The sequence below is a fragment of the Guillardia theta genome (genome assembly GCF_000315625.1).
Source record: "Guillardia theta CCMP2712 unplaced genomic scaffold GUITHscaffold_15, whole genome shotgun sequence".
Classification (NCBI taxonomy): domain Eukaryota; class Cryptophyceae; order Pyrenomonadales; family Geminigeraceae; genus Guillardia; species Guillardia theta.
The window spans coordinates 897317-913562 of NW_005434659.1; the positions used below are offsets into that span (position 1 = coordinate 897317).

The window sequence follows — 16246 nt, forward strand, 5'->3', positions numbered from 1 at the left end:
TTGTCACTGGCATTGTGGCGGTGGAAGCAAGGGAGATGAGTAGGACATGAGTAGAGGCGACGTTATGGAAGAGGCAGCCATCAAAGCTAGAATAGGATTGCAGGGACTGGGCGATAGTGCAGAGCGAGTGTGGCTCAAGGCCGGAACAAAGCTGGGGCGAGGAGTGAGCAAGAGCCTTCGGGATAGTCTCCAAGAACCTCAGAAGGACAAGTTGAAGTTCGAGGTTCGTCCTTGTCATCCTCCTCTCTTGTTTCCCGCGGTGATTGTTACCCCATGTCCTGCAGTTCAGAGCCATCAAAGGCTTCGACGTTCCAGCCGTTCCACCTTGCATCCATCAAGTCGACGGGCTGGTCTCCTTCCAAGTAGCGGAGATCAGGACTCGCCATGGGCGTCGAGACTTTGACAGCTCCATCTTCCACACAGTGTTGGAGCGGATACACATGGAGACTCAGAGGGGTTTCTCGAGAATCGGCTCCCTGAGTTTGGACTTTTTCTCCTGCCCTCCGGACGTCCAGCTGCCGCTAGTTGCGGAGTTGCTCCACAGCAGCCCGAGCATAGCTGAGCTCTCCCTTGTCAATGTTCCGCTGGGCAACTCTGGCATGAAGCTGCTGGCGGCTGGCTGTGAAGGAGGAGGAGTCTTGCGATCCCTCACGCTACATTCCATTGGGGTGGATGAGGGAGGGGCATCGAGCCTGGGACGGATCATCTACTTGAACTCAAGCTTGACGGTGTTATCTCTCAACGACCTGGCGCTGTCGTTCAACGGAGGGAAGATGGTAGGTGAAGCGCTCATGAGCAACTCTACATTGATGTCCCTCAGTCTGAGAAACGCCCGACTGGGACCCCTTGGGATGGGAATTTTCAGCCCGTGTCTGGCGAACAAGGTGAGCCTTCAGAAGCTTGACTTGCATGGCAACGACATCCAAAACTTCGGGCTGATGCAGGTGCTATCAGCAATGTCCGAACTGAGATCCATCCGCTGCTTGGATTTGTCTTGTAACTGTATTGATGGGTACTTCATCATGAACTTGACAGGATTGGTCGATCATCGAAATGGACTGGAGAGCCTGAAAATTGGTGGTATGCACCGCATGGAAATCTATTTACCGGCATTGCTCAATCTTCCCATGATAACCCATCTTAAAGAGCTCGATCTCAGCGAAACCGCCCGCGGTTCAGAGTTCTTGACGCTCTTCGCTGTGGGGCTCGCTTCCTTGAAGCATCTGGTGTGGCTGGGACTCTCGAGCCTCAGCCTCAAGGCGGAGGAAATCCTGGTCCTTTCTCGTTCCTTATCAAGCCTGGAGTCCTTGGAGCACCTCAATTTCTCGAGAAACTTCATAGGACAGCAGGGCATGATCGCGTTGGCCAACACAAACTTCGCACGGATGAGTAGGCTGACGGCCCTCGACCTGGCTCTCAACGACTTGGGCCCGGTAGGTTCCATCTGTCTGTGTAGTTGCCTCGATACCTTCAGCAATTTGACGTCCCTGGACCTCAGTCACAATCAGCTCGGGGCTGTGGGAGGGCAGCAGCTGATCTCTGCAATTCCGCGGCATCTCAAGGGCCTTAAAAGTCTTGGTATGGCAGGGAACATGCTGGGAGACAGGGGAGGAGAGCATCTTGTTGAGGAGGTTTTGGTCAACAGGCAGGTAGAGTACGTCAATCTTTCTGGGAATGGGCTGTCAGAAGAGTGTGTAGAGTACATTCGTGAGATATGTGATAGCCTAGAGATTTGTATCGAGATCAATCAGTAGATACCACGACGACTTGTCAGCCATGGTGACAAGAAGCCGATCGACACACAAGGATTGCAGGATCGTCAAGTCGAATGCTCGGGACACACTGGATTGTTTCTACAGAACTCCTTGCACGGTGGAGTGTTGGGGCCATAAACCTTGTTGATGGACCGGCAGACAGGAGAGGCAGCTTCAGCATCCCTGTCGCTCGCCCAGACATACTGCTCCTTCCCCGAGTACTCAATAAATGGATTGCCAAACATCTCGAACAGCTGTCTGAGTACAGAAACCCTGAAGGAATGCGTCCGGAGCCCAAGGGGGAGCACAGAGTTCTGTATGCAATCTACGTGGCAGGCATGCTTCCATTCCAGACAAGCGATCTGCCCAACAAGCTGAGGTTGCAACAAGGCGGATCATTGCTGAAAACTCACCTGCACCCCATGAACTCTTGGATCAATCTCCATCATGAATGAAAACAACATGTCTTCTCCTGTCACATGTTTGTCCACGAGGTTTCTGGCCGCCTCATATTCCCTGGAGAAGAAAAACTTGAACAGCTTACGATGCATCACAGCTCCTTTTGTCACGTATGCTGTGTTGTGTCGGTAAGGATGATAATAACCTGTCACATCACCTTATCCTCAGCACACAACCTCCAACACAAGAGGAACCTTCATCCCAGATCTCGGTTCCGTTGGTTCGGAGGTTGCGAGGATGAAACGCTATGACCCCCATCTTGTTTCTCATCCAAATCTCATATGCAAACTTGAGCGCGGAGCATGAGGTGAACACGTCCACGTCGGTGGTGAAGACAGCCTGCGTCTTGAACTTGCGAGGAAAGAAACGAAATGATATCCGATCCGGGAGGACATCATAACTTATCTTGCTCGTGTTGTTGGGCGCTGGGCCGTTAGGTTCGAACCAATTAACATGAATATGCGTCACGATAGGACAAGCCAGGAAGAGTTCTATCTGCCACCCAAGACATCTTTTCTGCTTGAAACTGGATATCACGACAGACACCTGGCCGAGGCTGACATTCAATGCTGCGATCAACCACAGCAGCAAGAAGCGTCGTGATGGCGACATGGCAGCAGATTGCTGAATCCCTGCCTCTTCTTTCGCTTCTACATTCCGTCCTTGCCCTTTCTGACCATCCTGCTGCTGCTGCTTCTGCTTCTGCTGCTGCTGCTGCTGCTGCTGCTTTCGTAATTTTTCGCCAGCACTTTCGGCCGACACACTCCGTCCTCTGCCTGGATGTCCTACCCCACCCCCTCTTTCCCCTAAAAAGTACCCTTCTACCCCTCTAAAGCACTTCCCCTTCGTTTCGTTGTCCGCTGAACCGAACTTGCCTTCGCTCCCTCGCTCCCTCTCTCCATTCCCGTCCTCGTCCTCCTCGTCCTCGTCCTCCTCCCTCCCTCCTTCTTCTGTCATAACACCTTTCCTCCTCTCCTACTGCCGCCGCTCCTCCAATCCCATCCTCAACCCCCCGTGCGCTTCATCGTTGCCTCAAAGTAACACTCACCCCGCAGCCCTCTCATACCAGAAGTATGCTGCGCTGCTCCATCCTTTGGTTTTCTGCTCTCGTTGTCGTCGTCTTCCTAGCGAGTGATTGCTCGTGCTCGCTGGATCGATCGTTCCTACACTTGGCTCCGCGGGATCCTTCCCCCATGACCCTGCAACGAAGCAGCTACAGGGCTCGGCATCTTCGAGGAGGCAGCGATGCAGCGGACCCTGCGACGGGAGCTTTGTCCGTGGATGATACACCTAAGGGGGGCCAGTTGGCGGCAGAGCAGAAGGATGGAGGGGAAGTTGCGTCGTTTACGGCACAGGAGCTTGAGGAAGCACCAACAACGGAAGCTCCAACTCCTTCAGGTCTTGAACGGGAGCCAGAACAGAGACAAGAGGATCAAGTCCCTGCAGTGGAACCCGTGAAACCCATGGAGGAGACGAGGCAGGACAATCGTCCTCCCGCCGATCCAGTGGCTCCACCGCATCCGAGACCGGAGCCGCAAGTCAAGCAAGCAAGCGTTTCTTCCGCATTGAGTCAGGAGCAAGGAGGGCTTGGGGTTCCTAGATGGCGTGTGGGTCTGGCTTCTCTGCAGGCACGCGCTGTTCCCATCATGTTGAGCTTCTCCTTGGGCATGGCAGTTGCTTACGGCGTCGCAAAGTTTGGATGGCAGCAAGAAGATGATTTGGATCAAATGTTGACTGAATTCCTGAGTGTGAAGCTCTGATTTGAGTTTCATGCGCCAAGATTATTCTGTCGTTTCCATCCCTTCATTAAACTGAAACTGATACAATCTTGAAATAACCACCAAGTTTTAGATCGTAATAACTCGAGAGAGCTTTTGGATTCTATTCAACAAGGAGTCTCCCTGCTTGATCGTTTGCTGGTAAAGGGCGTTCTTCCTGTCGGGTCTGTTGCTGCATACAACCCCCTTCACCTTGTCGATCTTGCAACTGACATCAATCTATCAGCTCTCAACCAAGCACCATATCCATCTCTCACCTCAGACGACCACAAGCCACAAGGTCGCTCAATTCGTTGTCAAGAAAGTTCAAACCGACCCCGAAAGTTGCAGACATGGAGGCCATGTCTACAGTATGATAGGACTCCAGGTACTGCAAGCAGATGTCAAAAAATCTGGACGACTAGAGATGAAGGGAAGGTCAAGACCTGCGTGTAAGCTACAACGCGAGCTTGACGGAGGAAATATCTTGCATGAGAGCAGACAAAGCGATCCAAGAACAGTTGATCGACGATGTCGACAAGCGCAACGAAGAAGTCCTTGTAGAGGCATTTGTACAGAGAATTGATCATTTTCTGCATTGAAAACCAGTCAGGCAATCGGGATCTGCAGAATGATCCCGGTGAATCACCTCAAGGGCAGGATTGCTGGCAATCACTTGCAAGATTTCCGGTGCATGGATGACCTTCTCTTTGATAGTTTTTCTATCACAAGCGATGGTTGCACACACGACTGTGTAGAAACAACTGCAAGAACATCGCGTCATGACTCAGGGCTGGTAAGAAGATTTGAATATTTGCAATACCTGGTTGTAAGAGTAGAGGTCCACAGCAGTAAAGGTTGAGATGGATTCCAACAGAAGAGTTGCTGCTCTTTTGAAATCTCGAATGGATATGAGGTAGCTGGCTTCATATACTTTCAAGCGATTTCTATCAAAAGCAAACAAATCAGCTGTCCAAGAACACAAGAGGAGCTTGCAGCTTTGACTGACCTTCGCTCCCAATCACCTCCATTGTCCACCAGCTCTTTGCAAACCTTGACATGGGTTTCGACCATGTAGATGTCCCCCCAGAACCTTAGGGCAAATTCAAAATAATTTTCTAAAAACGTAGGAAAAACGCATCTTACATGCCGATTCGCATCAGGTGGAAGCGAACGTCAAGCTTCTGACCAGAAGTCGTTTTTGGCAACCTGTGATTCCAAGTTAAATATCGGAAAATAACAAAACCAGATCGTTGTGTATACTTCTCGGCCTCATCGTACGCATTTGCAGCAAGTTCCTTAGTTGCGGTTCTTGCAAGGACTTGAGCCTTAGCCATCATGCCATCGCGCACTTCCATGTCCCCTTCATTCTCTTGCGCATCCTTGATCGCATCATCCACCTAATAGAACGACTAAGGAATGTTCCAACATTTTCTAGTCTCTTCACCTCCTTCAGCCTTCTCTCATTCTCAGCTTTCATCTTGGCAACAAGAGAGGAATCGATCTTCCGACCAGTTTCTTGGCATGTGATTTCATACACAGCGACGGAATCTGGCGAACAAGTAAGAAAAAAGATGCACATATGAGATAGAGGAGCTCACTGAATCTCTCGACGAGTTTCATGAAGTCAGCCCACAGAGCATCCTTCGCACTTGGCGGACATTTCGGACTGCCCATATCGCATCTCAACCGGGGAATCAAGGAGCAAGAGGAAGACCTGGTGAGCTTGAAGCGGATAAAGGAGAGCCTCATCCATTCTCCTTCAGCCTCGGGATCGTCGTCCGCCTTCACCTTCACCGGGTTCGCTCCCTCCTTCGCTCCATCCACCTGCATCGCATCCGCCATGGCCGTACACCTGTCCCGCACTGCGATTACTCAACTACATTTACCCTCATCCCCACTCGTGCACCAATCATCCCCTGAATCATCCCCCTCAGTCCCTGATAGCCCTCATCCCCCTATTTTTTCCCGCCAATTGAGCCTGTGCCGATGGCGAAAATCCACATGACAGAAAGTTGATGGAGAGATACTACAGGAGAGAAGAGAGGAGAAGGAAGAGGAGGGAAGAGGAGAGAGTCGGTCATGATAGGGGAGAAGCTCATGTGTGATGATATCAAGATTGTGAACATCAAATTGGTTTTGAACGATGCTATCAGCGTATTTTCTGAAGATTGTCGTAACTGTACCTGCGTGTCTGCAATGATCTTGATCAGTGCCATGACTTCTTGCATGACAGAACGGGTTTGAAATGTCCGATGTACTAAGAGCTTTGAACGATGGAAGAGCAGCTCTAGCCGAAGTTCCAGTAGAAAACAAACAAGACGCCTTCCCTGTGAAGGGCTCCAAGCACATCCATGACAGTCATGCTCCTATGCAAGGAGGCGCTCAAGCAGAGCCACTCGGTCAGATCATTCTCTTTGAATGTCAAGATGTCCCTACCACATGTGCCTGACGTTCTCTCAGGGAGACTGATTGAAAGAATCGTCGATGTGAAAATAAATGAAAAACAAAAGTCAGAACTGCTGGTTTATGTTTTCCGATTACTAGGCAGTCGCATCGCTGGAGCTTCTCAGGAATTAGATGAATTTCAGGTCAAGTTGCATGGGCGTTGAGCATTTCACCTGATCCGCCTTACCGCAGTTGGTCGAAAAGATCAAAAAGAGTTTTGTGAATTCGGGGTCAGATGGTTCAAAGAAATCTATTAAATTCTCTGAGTTGTATAGAAGATTCTCACAGAAGAGAGTGATATCGAATCGGTATGTCAGATCTGACAGTTCAATTTTCACGATCGTGAATTTGATGATTGCAGGTCAGGGATTCTACTTCTTCTCTATTCACTCGGAAATTCAAAAGATGCGAAAGACTTAATATCTATTCCGCTTGTAAGTGCGATTCGTCATGGAGAAGAGAAAAGTGGAGCAGGAATCTTGGACCCAGCAGCAGATTTGAACATCACGTTGAGCAGAATTGGTCTGTCAGAACACGCAACAAACCAACAAACGAGAAAGGCAGCTCAAACTCTGAAACCAAACACTTCCTTCGAAATACCAGAAGTCGTTCTCGTCAAAGATGTAATCTTTGCAATGCAAGGAATAGAGGGAAAATACGTCAGATTTGATAAGGTATGGATTGATCATAACTTCTTTTGCTAATCCAATGTAGCAATTAGATGGCTACACGGTCGATCGCAGCTTTGGAGTCCCAGCTACCACTCGAGACTTGATTCGCCGCATCTGTGAAAGTGGATGGCTGTACAGGAAGATATCTGCGTTCAACGCACACTGGTCTACAAGCAAGAGCATAGGACTTGTTGGCCAGGGTCTGATAACTGGCTTGCAAGCTGAACTTATCGAGTACTTCAAGCTTGTTGCCGTCCTGCAATCTCATGTGGCCGATGATCAACTTAACTTGTCAAAACAAGAATCAATCGAGCAGTCGGACACTGATGCAGATTATCAACAGCACCGTCAAGGTTTGACCCTCCGTCGGCTTCTTGTCTGGGTCCAGGAGCCCATCGCTAGGCTGCGGGTGATGGCTCTACTTTGCGACGCCGCTATGGGACTTGGCCAGACCTCACGATCACTCTTGGAAAGTTCTGGATCCTCTTCTTCAGTGGCAGGAGGAGGAGGAGGAGCAGCAGCGACGCCTGGCTCGTTCCTGTCTCCTCTCAAGGGCGGGCAGCTGGCAAGCGCAATCAGTGTTCATGCGCGACACGGGGATCCTGCAGTCCAACAATTGATGAAGAGGGTAATGAGTACGATGGGTTTGTGCTCCTTCCTTGACTCTCTCCTCCAGATATTGAAACCAGTCTGCCGCCCTATCTTGCAGCAGATTCGGAAATGGATTTCGGATGGCGAGGTGGAGGATCCCTGGAACGAATTCTTTATCGAGAACGACTACAACAAGCTGGAACATCATTGGGAGGTTTTCATGCCTCGTTTGTTTTCCAATGCATTGAGCCAGAATCACAGGACAAGTACAAGTTACGACCAGATATGATCCCATCTTTTGTTAGTGAGCAACTTGCATTCAAAATCCTTCAGATCGGTACAAAATTCATAATGTTTTTGTGTTCCCTTACGGTCCTAAAGGAAAGTCAATCAATTTCATCCGAAAATGCTGCAGGGACATCGAGTATGTGACAGAAGCTTCCAATGCACTTGATAGAATGAAAGACATAGAGTACGGGCAGGTGAATCTCCACCATTCTTTCCCATCGTCTAACGTCAGAGCCATAGTGGGAAGAATTAGAAGATGTTGTGGGCACTCATGCCGACTTGGCCAACAAGGCTCTTCTGTCTGCGTTATTCCATCAATACAGGTTGCGTGATCACCTGCAGGCCATCAAGAGATATCTTCTCTTCGGCCAGGTGATGAGAAGCTCTCATACACATTCTTCCTCACTTTGAGCAGGGAGATTTTGTGCGCTACCTAATCGATCTTCTTGCCGACAATGTGCGCCCTGGAGCATCGACAGTGCATCATCACAACTTAACTGGCATCGTGGAGACTGCTATCCGAGCGTCTTCATCCCAGGAATGATTTTTCACACTTATTGGACCTCTGCTGAGAGCCTCGCAGACGGACGATGGAGATGTCCGAGAGAGAGTTCACGTATCGACCATGGAGGCGACTGGAGGAGACGATCTCTTCAGTGTCTTCAGCTTGGAGTACAAGGTAAGAACTCGATTCTACTTCCCTTCGGATGCTAATGCTGATTCCACCAGCTGGACACTCCTTGTAATGCGGTGATAACCGAAAGATCGATGCGGAAGTACAAGAGAGTCTTCAACTTCCTCTGGGGCCTCAAGAGAGTGGAGCAGGTGACTGGGAGGATGACGTGTGACCCGAGTGACGTGGCGCAGGCGCTGAGTACATCTTGGAGGCGAGCGAGTGAACTCTGCCACATCGGAACGCACAACGTGACGGTGATAGAGGACGTGCAAACTTCAGTTCCTTGCTGACTTGAGTTTCCCCTTCAGGTTCGCGGGGCAGATCGTGATGCTCATCGAGAGCTGCAGAAGTTTGCGCTGGTGAGGAGAGGCAGAGAGAAATGAGCATGATTGACTTCCTCCCGGACAGGCTGTGGTGTACAAGGCTTCCAACATGTGGATCCACCACCAGATGATGCACTTCATTACCAACCTGCAGTACTACATGATGTTTGAAGTGCTCGAATGCTCGTGGGAAGAGTTGAACAAAGAGCTTCAGGTGGTTGGTTTGTCCTCTTCATCCCTTTCTTCCTCGAGGTTTCCACTGACACTCTGTTACAGAGCGTACAGGATGTCGACCAGCTCATCGCATCTCACAACCGGTTGCTCAGATTGACCTGCCGTTGTCTCCCGTTGTTGACTGCTTCGACAACAGCTATGTCGACAAGATTCTAGAGCGTGCGCTCCTGACGGAAGACTCTGAGACGGAGAAGAAGCAGATGGATCGAGTGTTCAAGTGCATCCTCGACTACTGCTTCACACAGCAGCAGGTGCCTTTCCCAGCTCTCCTCAACCTCGGAGGTCTCATCCACTCACAGATCTGCGACTTTGCGGAGAGGAAGCTGGAAAGAAATGGGCTGATGCTCTGCCCGGTGGATACGAGGGATGCGGATCACGACTGGCACGAGCAGCAGGAAGCAGGAGATGACGAGTCTGAGCTGACAGTCCCGGCCACGTTGACATGCAAGATCGAGAGTAAGGCCGTGGAGGTGAGGGCGAGAAGGTTGGGAGGCTTCCTACTGACAAGTGGACAGTTCTCAGAGTCTTTCAGCCTGTTGAGGGACATGCTGAGCTCTACCAAGAGCGCAGACTTGCGAAGTCTGAACTTCCGCCTTGACTTCAGCGAATTCTACGCGGACATGAGTGTCCCACAGGTATTGTCAACCTGACTTGATCCCTGTTGCCTCGTCTCGTCCGTTATTCTGCTCCACACTTGATGTCCTTCTCCCCTCCCTTTCTTCGACTTCTTTGCTCTCCTCATCCCTTTCTTCTAGCCTTCCCTCCCGTCCTCTCCCTTCCTCGACCTCATTCTGCCCTCCAAACCTCACGTGTCTAACAGGACTAGATGACGGCTAGCAGCTTCGATTATTCTTTTGTAGAGCAAGGAGGCAGTTTTTTCTTATATGCAAGGAAGGAGAGAGGAAAATCAAAGTGCTACACGTCGATCCTCAAGGTACTGAGACTTCTCGGTCTCCCAGCTTCCACAAGTAAATGTACACGTCCGTTCCATGCCCCTGTGAACCTGTCAATGTCCTGTGCTGCTTCTTGTCCTTCTGCCCTATCTCTTCACATGCGTGAATTTTTCTCCCTTACCAATCGACTTCTCCCTTCTCTCCGCCTCCCTCCTCCCTCCCTCTATCCCTCCTGCCTCCTCCCTCCCTCCCTCCCTCCCTCCTCCCATCCTCCCTCCTCCCTCCTGTCCCTCAGCGCTTACCTGCATCGACATCACTTGTAAGTCTCCTCCGAATGCTCGGGCATGGATGCGACTTAGAGGCAGTCCATGTGCGAACCCTGCGGCAGGGCATCAGGGAAGGACGAGGCGCGGTCCGACGCACCAGCCATGACGGGCTTGTCGTCATGCTCGAGCTGATGGAGCTTTTCCCGTGTCTTCCCCGCTGTGGTGAAGGAGTACGTCCACAAGCGCTGCAGAAGTGGGCGAGTGTGAGCGGATGAGGAAGTGGGGAGGAGGAGAAGGGGGGAGAGGGAGGCGGGAGGAGAGCAGGAAGCATGCAACAAGGAGAGAGGGACGGGAATGTAGACCTCCATGCCCGAACGAGAGATTCCTCCTCCCTTGTCTGAGATCTTGATGGCGATGTCCTATGGAGCACGTCACGTGCTCCTCGCCTCGAGCTCTGCTCACCTCATCGCCTTCTGCAAACACCACACTGACGGGAGGTAACTCGTCCTGCCACAGTCTCAGTTGAGGAGAGACGATGCAGGTTAAACAAGCTGAAGCCGAGGGAGGGAGCGAAGGAGGGAGGGAGGGAAGAAGGGTAGCAGATGATAAGGGAAGGACTGACTGCTGTCCAATGCTTGTTTGGTTGCTCCTCCTTGTATCTTTCAACCACCTGCAATCACACGACGTAAGGCAACCGTGTCCAATGAGAGGAGAGGCGAGGCGAGGCGAGGCGAGGAGAGGAGAGGAGAGGCGAGGCGAGGCGAGGAGAGGAGAGGAGAGGAGAGGAGAGGAGAGGAGAGGAGAGGGGTGAAGGGGAGAGGAAGGGAGGAGGAGAGGAGGAAAGAGAGGAGGGGAGAGGAGGGGAGGAGTGCGTCTCACCGCCCTCATGGAGTTCTTGAGGAGCTCGAAGAAGATGTAATGAAGATGTTCGGGGATGTAAGGCAGCTGGAGACTCAGGTGAGCTCAGCAGGCAGACCCTAGCTGCTTCCTACCTTCATGTCAATCGATCCTTCCATCTGAACGTTTGGGGCAACTCCATAGCTCAGCTGGCATATGTGCTGGAACCACCTGCGTCAGCCGCCCCCAGGAGGAGGAGCGGCAACCTGAGCATCCTGGATGGCATGGCTGCATACAAAGGCCGGTTGACATTCCGTCTGGATGATGCCGATGAAGCCTGAGGGCGATCAGGGGCAGGAGGGGAGCAAAACGAGCGCCAGCATTACCATCTTGAGGATGATGTAGCATAATGTGCTGCCCCACCAGCACCCGCATCCCAACCCTAGAGAGGTAGAATCTGCAACTTTCCATGAGGCCCGCAAACTACCTCCTGCTCTCCTCCACCTGTCAAGGAATTGGCCGAAGTCGAAGGAGGCGATGCTGCCCGGGATGTGCTCGCGACTGATGATCCCGCGTTGATGCCTGGTGGGGGAGCAGTGAGAAGCAGGTCAAGCGAGGCCAAACGCGAGCTCACATCGCAAAGTCTCCCTCACGCGTGAGAAGTTCCTGCAGACTGCAAGTCAGATGACATCACTTGCATCCTCCATGCATCAACAAGACGAAGAGAGCGAATGATCTTCAAGTTGAGGGAGGGCAGCAACCTGCAACCCACGCGCTACAGTCGCTTGAACGTTGTTGTGCTCAGACATCATTCGGTCCAGAACCTGGTGAGATGCAATACGATCAACTTGCATCATCGCTCAGCCTGTCTCGGTCACTTGTGTGAAATTCTCTTCGATCTCTAAAGTCTTGGGTGTTGGTGTTCGTCGTATTTGAAAGAAGCTCTTCTCATACAGCTTTCTAACCTGCATCCACGTCATCTCATGCACACTTGCCGTCAAACGCTCCCAACCTGCGTCATCGCAGCTGTTTCCCCGAGTCCGAACGGCAACTTCTTCAACTCTCGCACTCTCCTTGCTAGGCGTATAGGGAGCTCTTCATGAAGGAACTGAGCTGCCAGCAGCAGCGCCCGCTTGTTGTTCGCCTTGGGAGAAGAGGTCAAAGGGACGGTCAAGTAACTGGAGACGCTGGTTCAGAGCAGTACCTGAGCACCAAACTGATGCATCTCTTTGAGAGTGACGGTCGCCGCATGTCGCAGTGAGAAAAACAAGATCTCGTGCTCATCCTCCTCGGTCTCGGCCCCCTCTACGCTAAAGCATCTCTTGCAAGTGTTCCCCATCCCTGCGTTCAGCTGCTGTGTAGAAGCAACTAGCCATCTGCGCCCATGTATTCCTCGCTCGAGCGGCTTCCTCAACATTTCCAACCACTACAATCACCTTTACCTGACATCAGCAGGAGTGAATGCAAGATCAGATCGTCAACACCTCGATCCTATGAAAATATTGAAGGCATCATCTTCGAAACTTCGAGCTCTAGTGCATGCATACTTCATCGCGCGCCTTCGGCCTCCCCTCTCGTGCTAACTTGCCCGACTACACTCTCTCACACCGAGCATCTGCCTTCTACTACCGAATTATATCTATGAGCCCATCCCTCTAGTTTCTGTTGTGTCTATCAAACTCCTCTCCAAGAACTTTATCACAACCTTGGACGTGTTTCTATGTTCGGTGCTGCGCTTTTCTTCTCCGCTGTAGGCATCGTTATTCTGCACAACGCAGAATCGCCTTTATTTTATCTAGCTGCTACATCCCTCCATAATTACACTTCTTTCGCCCCCTTTTCAACTGTTCTTTCCTTCTCAATCCTTCACTGACTTGTCTCCCTACAATCTCCTTCTCTCAGCTCACGATTCATCCTCCTCCTCTTCCTCCTCGCCTCATGCTTGTTTTCCGTCGCTTTCGCTTCGCCATTTTTCCCCCACCCCACCCCTAATACCTTGACAGCTACCCCACCCCTCAGTCCTACTCAAATTCCCCTCAAATTTTTCACCTCTCCCCTTCTTTCAACCCCTACTTTGAGACCCCCACCCCCCAAATCCTCGAACCTCACGACCTACCCCTCAGTCTGCCTTTGTCATACCCCTACCGTAATATGACCTATCGTTCTATCACTACCATCACGGTGGGTACCTTATTATGACCAACTGACCCTACCCCACCCTACAATCTACCTGGATGCGCCCCTGAAACCATTCGACCGATCGGACTCCGGGCTCACGGGCCGGGCCGGGCCACGCCGGGCGGCTCACGGGCCGGGCCGGGCCACGCCGCCGGGCCGGGTACCCTCAGCTGTCGGAGTGCCCGGCCGCATCGTCGGCCCCCCGGCGGACTCTGGCAGTGAGGCCCGGGCTCATTCGGCAGGGCCGGAAGTTTCACTGTTTCACTGAGTCAAAGGCTTGAAGTTACTGAAAGTGACTCACAGTGGCCCTCTTTACTCAAAGTTCGGAAGAGCAGTACGTGGCAAGCTGTGCAGAGTTTCAAGTAAAGGGAACTTCGGAAAATTCAAGTTTGACCAGAGGGCGTCGCACTGCTGACAGTGACCAACTCAGGCTCAAGACGTCCCGGGAGCCTCGGCAGCCTGAGCCCGTGCGGCTGACGGCCACGTCAATCCGAAGACTCGGATCATCGCCGGGGTGCCCGCCGGGGTGCGGCCGGGCTCAAAAAGTTTACTTAACTTCAATGAGTAAAACTTTAGAGACAATAATGGTTGAGCCGGATCATGCCCAGTCAGCTTCCTGCCAAATTGTAGGATGGAAAGAAGGAGGGGTGGGGGTAAGAGATAGACCCGGTTGTAGAGGGGGGTGGGTCCGAACTGAGGTCACGGCCCATATAGGGTGGTCAGGGTACTTATTTGACCAGAGGGCGGATACCTGGCAGATACCTCAAGGAGGAACTGAAGTTGGTTCTCGTGCTGGAGACTGATCCTCCTCGAGTCCATGATGTCCTCCCCTCTCCCTCCTGCTTGACACGATCCTCGATCAGCCCTACATCAACCCCTCGAGTCCATGATGTCCTCCCCTCTCCCTCCTGCTTGACACGATCCTCAATCAGCCCTACATCAACCCCTCCTACCCTTCCTCTCAACAGCCCCGCATCAACAAGAGAGCAAATCGTATCCATCTCTCCCGATCATGCATAAGGTACTTGAACCACGCACCGTCCGATCGCAATGGTATCTCTGCTGAGTCTCTTCATGCAGCATTCTGTTGCTTTGGGATTTGCGCTCAGTACAGCTGCGGGAGCATGCACATGCCTGGGGTCGGCTGGGGCCTTGTGTTTGAAGCTCGAGAACAAGCTCTTCTTCGCAGCATCCATGGCAGCATCGGCTGGAGTGATGATGTGAGACATGGCGATGCTTATGCTCGTGTTTTAGCTCATGATGAAGTGACTTCGTTGTGCGCTGGTTGCTCATCTCCTGTCAGTCAAAACTTGCTGGTGAAGTAATAGTTCATGGTGTCCGCAGATTCATTTCGTTGGTAGAAATTCTGACAATCAAGTCTGTTGGAGGCTTTGCTGACGCAGGATGCACAAGAGCAGAATCTCTGCGTTATGCAATCTTTGTATTCTTTGGAGGGGCTCTCATATGTCATGGTTTTGATGTCGTCATAAGCTTCGTGATGAGGTTTCGACCTGAAGTCAGCAACGATGAAATCGCGCCTTCTGATCTGGTTGATCTGCCACCTGAGCTGCAAGTAACGCTGCCTGATCCGAGAGATTTGGTAACATTCGATGATCACCATCCTGTCTCGTTTCTGATGAGATGGCAGGAGGCAGATAGTAGGGTAGTATCGGAAGAGGAGGCCCGAATCAAGAACTTGCTCATTGATGAAGATCTCCAGAAGGCTCAAGAACTGCTGCGAATGGGAGTGATCAGTGCAATAGTGGTGATGGTCCACAATATTCCAGAGGGCATCGCAACCTTTGTGTCATCTCTTGCCGACACCTCGACTGGGTTGAGCGTGGCACTCGCAGTTGCCCTGCACAACATTCCCGAGGTAACATGATGGTTGTTGTGCGGGCAGTGTAAGAATGACAGGTCTCTCTGACTCGTTGGTCTCTCCAGGGCCTCATCATTGCCGTTCCTATCTATTTTGCCACTGGCAGCCGCCTCAAGGCCTTCTTTTGGACCTTCATCTCCGGGGTTGCGGAGCCTTTCGGAGCGCTCTTGGCCTTTTTCGCCCTCAAAGGGTCAGACATGAGCCCCATGGCCTATGCCGTCTTGTTCGGGGTTGTGTCCGGGATCATGACGTACATCGCCCTATCCGAGTTACTTCCGAATGCCTTGCAGTACGATCCTGAGGGTAAAGTCTGGAAGAAGTCTCTGTTTGGCGGGATGGCTGTAATTGCAGCTTCCATTCTTCTCTTCGAATCAGGGTTTTAACTGACAGCCTTGGGTGCTGGCAGTGATCGAATGAGCAACTGGCGGTCAAGTGTAGCATCGGCTGACTTCGCCTCCGTTGTCAAAGTCAAAACTTCAACCAGGCTTCACTTGTTTAAAACCGTGATTAAATCGCCTGTGTCTCAGTTCGCCGCTCTTCTCGTGACTCAGTGACGAGTGAACACCACTCAGGGATCCTGTCGTAGTAGTACAGAGACAGTACGGTACGGTCGGTCTGAGTCACAGTGGCCCTGCCCTCAGCTTGACGGATCGGACGGACTCCCGTTGTTGTCGCCGGAGCCTGCGGCCGGGAGTCGGAGTCGGACTCGGACTCGGGAGCCGGCCTGGGAGGAGGATCATCGGGGGATGAGGCCCGCTGTCGCTTGTCAAAAAAATGAGCTGCCGGAATACGGTCCGATTCATGGCGGCGCGGCAAGGAACAGGGCAGAGACTCGGTGGCAGCCAGTGGTGGAGGAAGAGAGGGTCTGAGAATGAGAGGAAAGATGATAGCACCATTGAACACCCCGAGGTAGCCTGAGCTGAGTTCGAACATTTGAAGCAAAGGTTTACAGTTTGTAAGCCATTGAACCGGCGGCAGCCGATTTCCGTGAT

At 51.9% G+C, this 16246-nt stretch overlaps 7 protein-coding genes across 7 annotated transcripts; 4 read left to right on the plus strand and 3 right to left on the minus strand.

Moving 5' to 3' along the window:
- Positions 1-46: 46 nt before the first annotated feature.
- Positions 47-1754, plus strand: GUITHDRAFT_135481 (hypothetical protein; the record flags this gene model as incomplete). Its single annotated transcript, XM_005837259.1, has 2 exons — positions 47-223; positions 285-1754. The coding sequence occupies 2 exons, from the start codon at positions 47-49 to the stop codon at positions 1752-1754; spliced, it is 1647 nt and encodes a 548-aa protein (XP_005837316.1).
- Positions 1755-1819: 65 nt separating this feature from the next.
- On the minus strand, positions 1820-2825 carry GUITHDRAFT_104146 (hypothetical protein; the record flags this gene model as incomplete). The annotated part of the gene is made up of 3 exons (XM_005837260.1): positions 1820-2116; positions 2168-2358; positions 2408-2825. 3 exons carry the CDS (start codon positions 2823-2825, stop codon positions 1820-1822), a joined length of 906 nt encoding a protein of 301 aa, XP_005837317.1.
- A 461-nt stretch (positions 2826-3286) lies between these two features.
- On the plus strand, positions 3287-3973 carry GUITHDRAFT_104147 (hypothetical protein; the record flags this gene model as incomplete). Its single annotated transcript, XM_005837261.1, has 1 exon — positions 3287-3973. The coding sequence occupies one exon, from the start codon at positions 3287-3289 to the stop codon at positions 3971-3973; it is 687 nt and encodes a 228-aa protein (XP_005837318.1).
- Positions 3974-4060: 87 nt separating this feature from the next.
- Positions 4061-5815, minus strand: GUITHDRAFT_175560 (26S proteasome regulatory complex, subunit RPN7; the record flags this gene model as incomplete). Its single annotated transcript, XM_005837305.1, has 11 exons — positions 4061-4199; positions 4249-4361; positions 4417-4563; positions 4620-4730; positions 4794-4917; positions 4980-5063; positions 5117-5179; positions 5234-5370; positions 5418-5521; positions 5572-5639; positions 5688-5815. 11 exons carry the CDS (start codon positions 5813-5815, stop codon positions 4061-4063), a joined length of 1218 nt encoding a protein of 405 aa, XP_005837362.1.
- A 1196-nt stretch (positions 5816-7011) lies between these two features.
- Positions 7012-9434, plus strand: GUITHDRAFT_42199 (hypothetical protein; the record flags this gene model as incomplete). The annotated part of the gene is made up of 13 exons (XM_005837262.1): positions 7012-7092; positions 7133-7582; positions 7643-7717; positions 7766-7894; positions 7942-8017; positions 8062-8162; positions 8209-8340; positions 8381-8493; positions 8542-8647; positions 8698-8892; positions 9095-9181; positions 9244-9284; positions 9338-9434. Coding segments are annotated over 13 exons (1683 nt in total), but the record flags the coding sequence as incomplete, so codon positions are not given.
- A 696-nt stretch (positions 9435-10130) lies between these two features.
- GUITHDRAFT_104150 (hypothetical protein) lies at positions 10131-12536 on the minus strand (the record flags this gene model as incomplete). The annotated part of the gene is made up of 15 exons (XM_005837263.1): positions 10131-10196; positions 10397-10473; positions 10518-10605; positions 10723-10779; positions 10823-10867; positions 11240-11305; positions 11353-11418; positions 11464-11534; positions 11584-11654; positions 11702-11779; positions 11832-11863; positions 11959-12021; positions 12076-12162; positions 12210-12341; positions 12402-12536. 15 exons carry the CDS (start codon positions 12534-12536, stop codon positions 10131-10133), a joined length of 1134 nt encoding a protein of 377 aa, XP_005837320.1.
- A 1913-nt stretch (positions 12537-14449) lies between these two features.
- Positions 14450-15637, plus strand: GUITHDRAFT_67078 (hypothetical protein; the record flags this gene model as incomplete). Its single annotated transcript, XM_005837264.1, has 4 exons — positions 14450-14595; positions 14720-14924; positions 15096-15251; positions 15320-15637. 4 exons carry the CDS (start codon positions 14450-14452, stop codon positions 15635-15637), a joined length of 825 nt encoding a protein of 274 aa, XP_005837321.1.
- Positions 15638-16246: the final 609 nt, after the last annotated feature.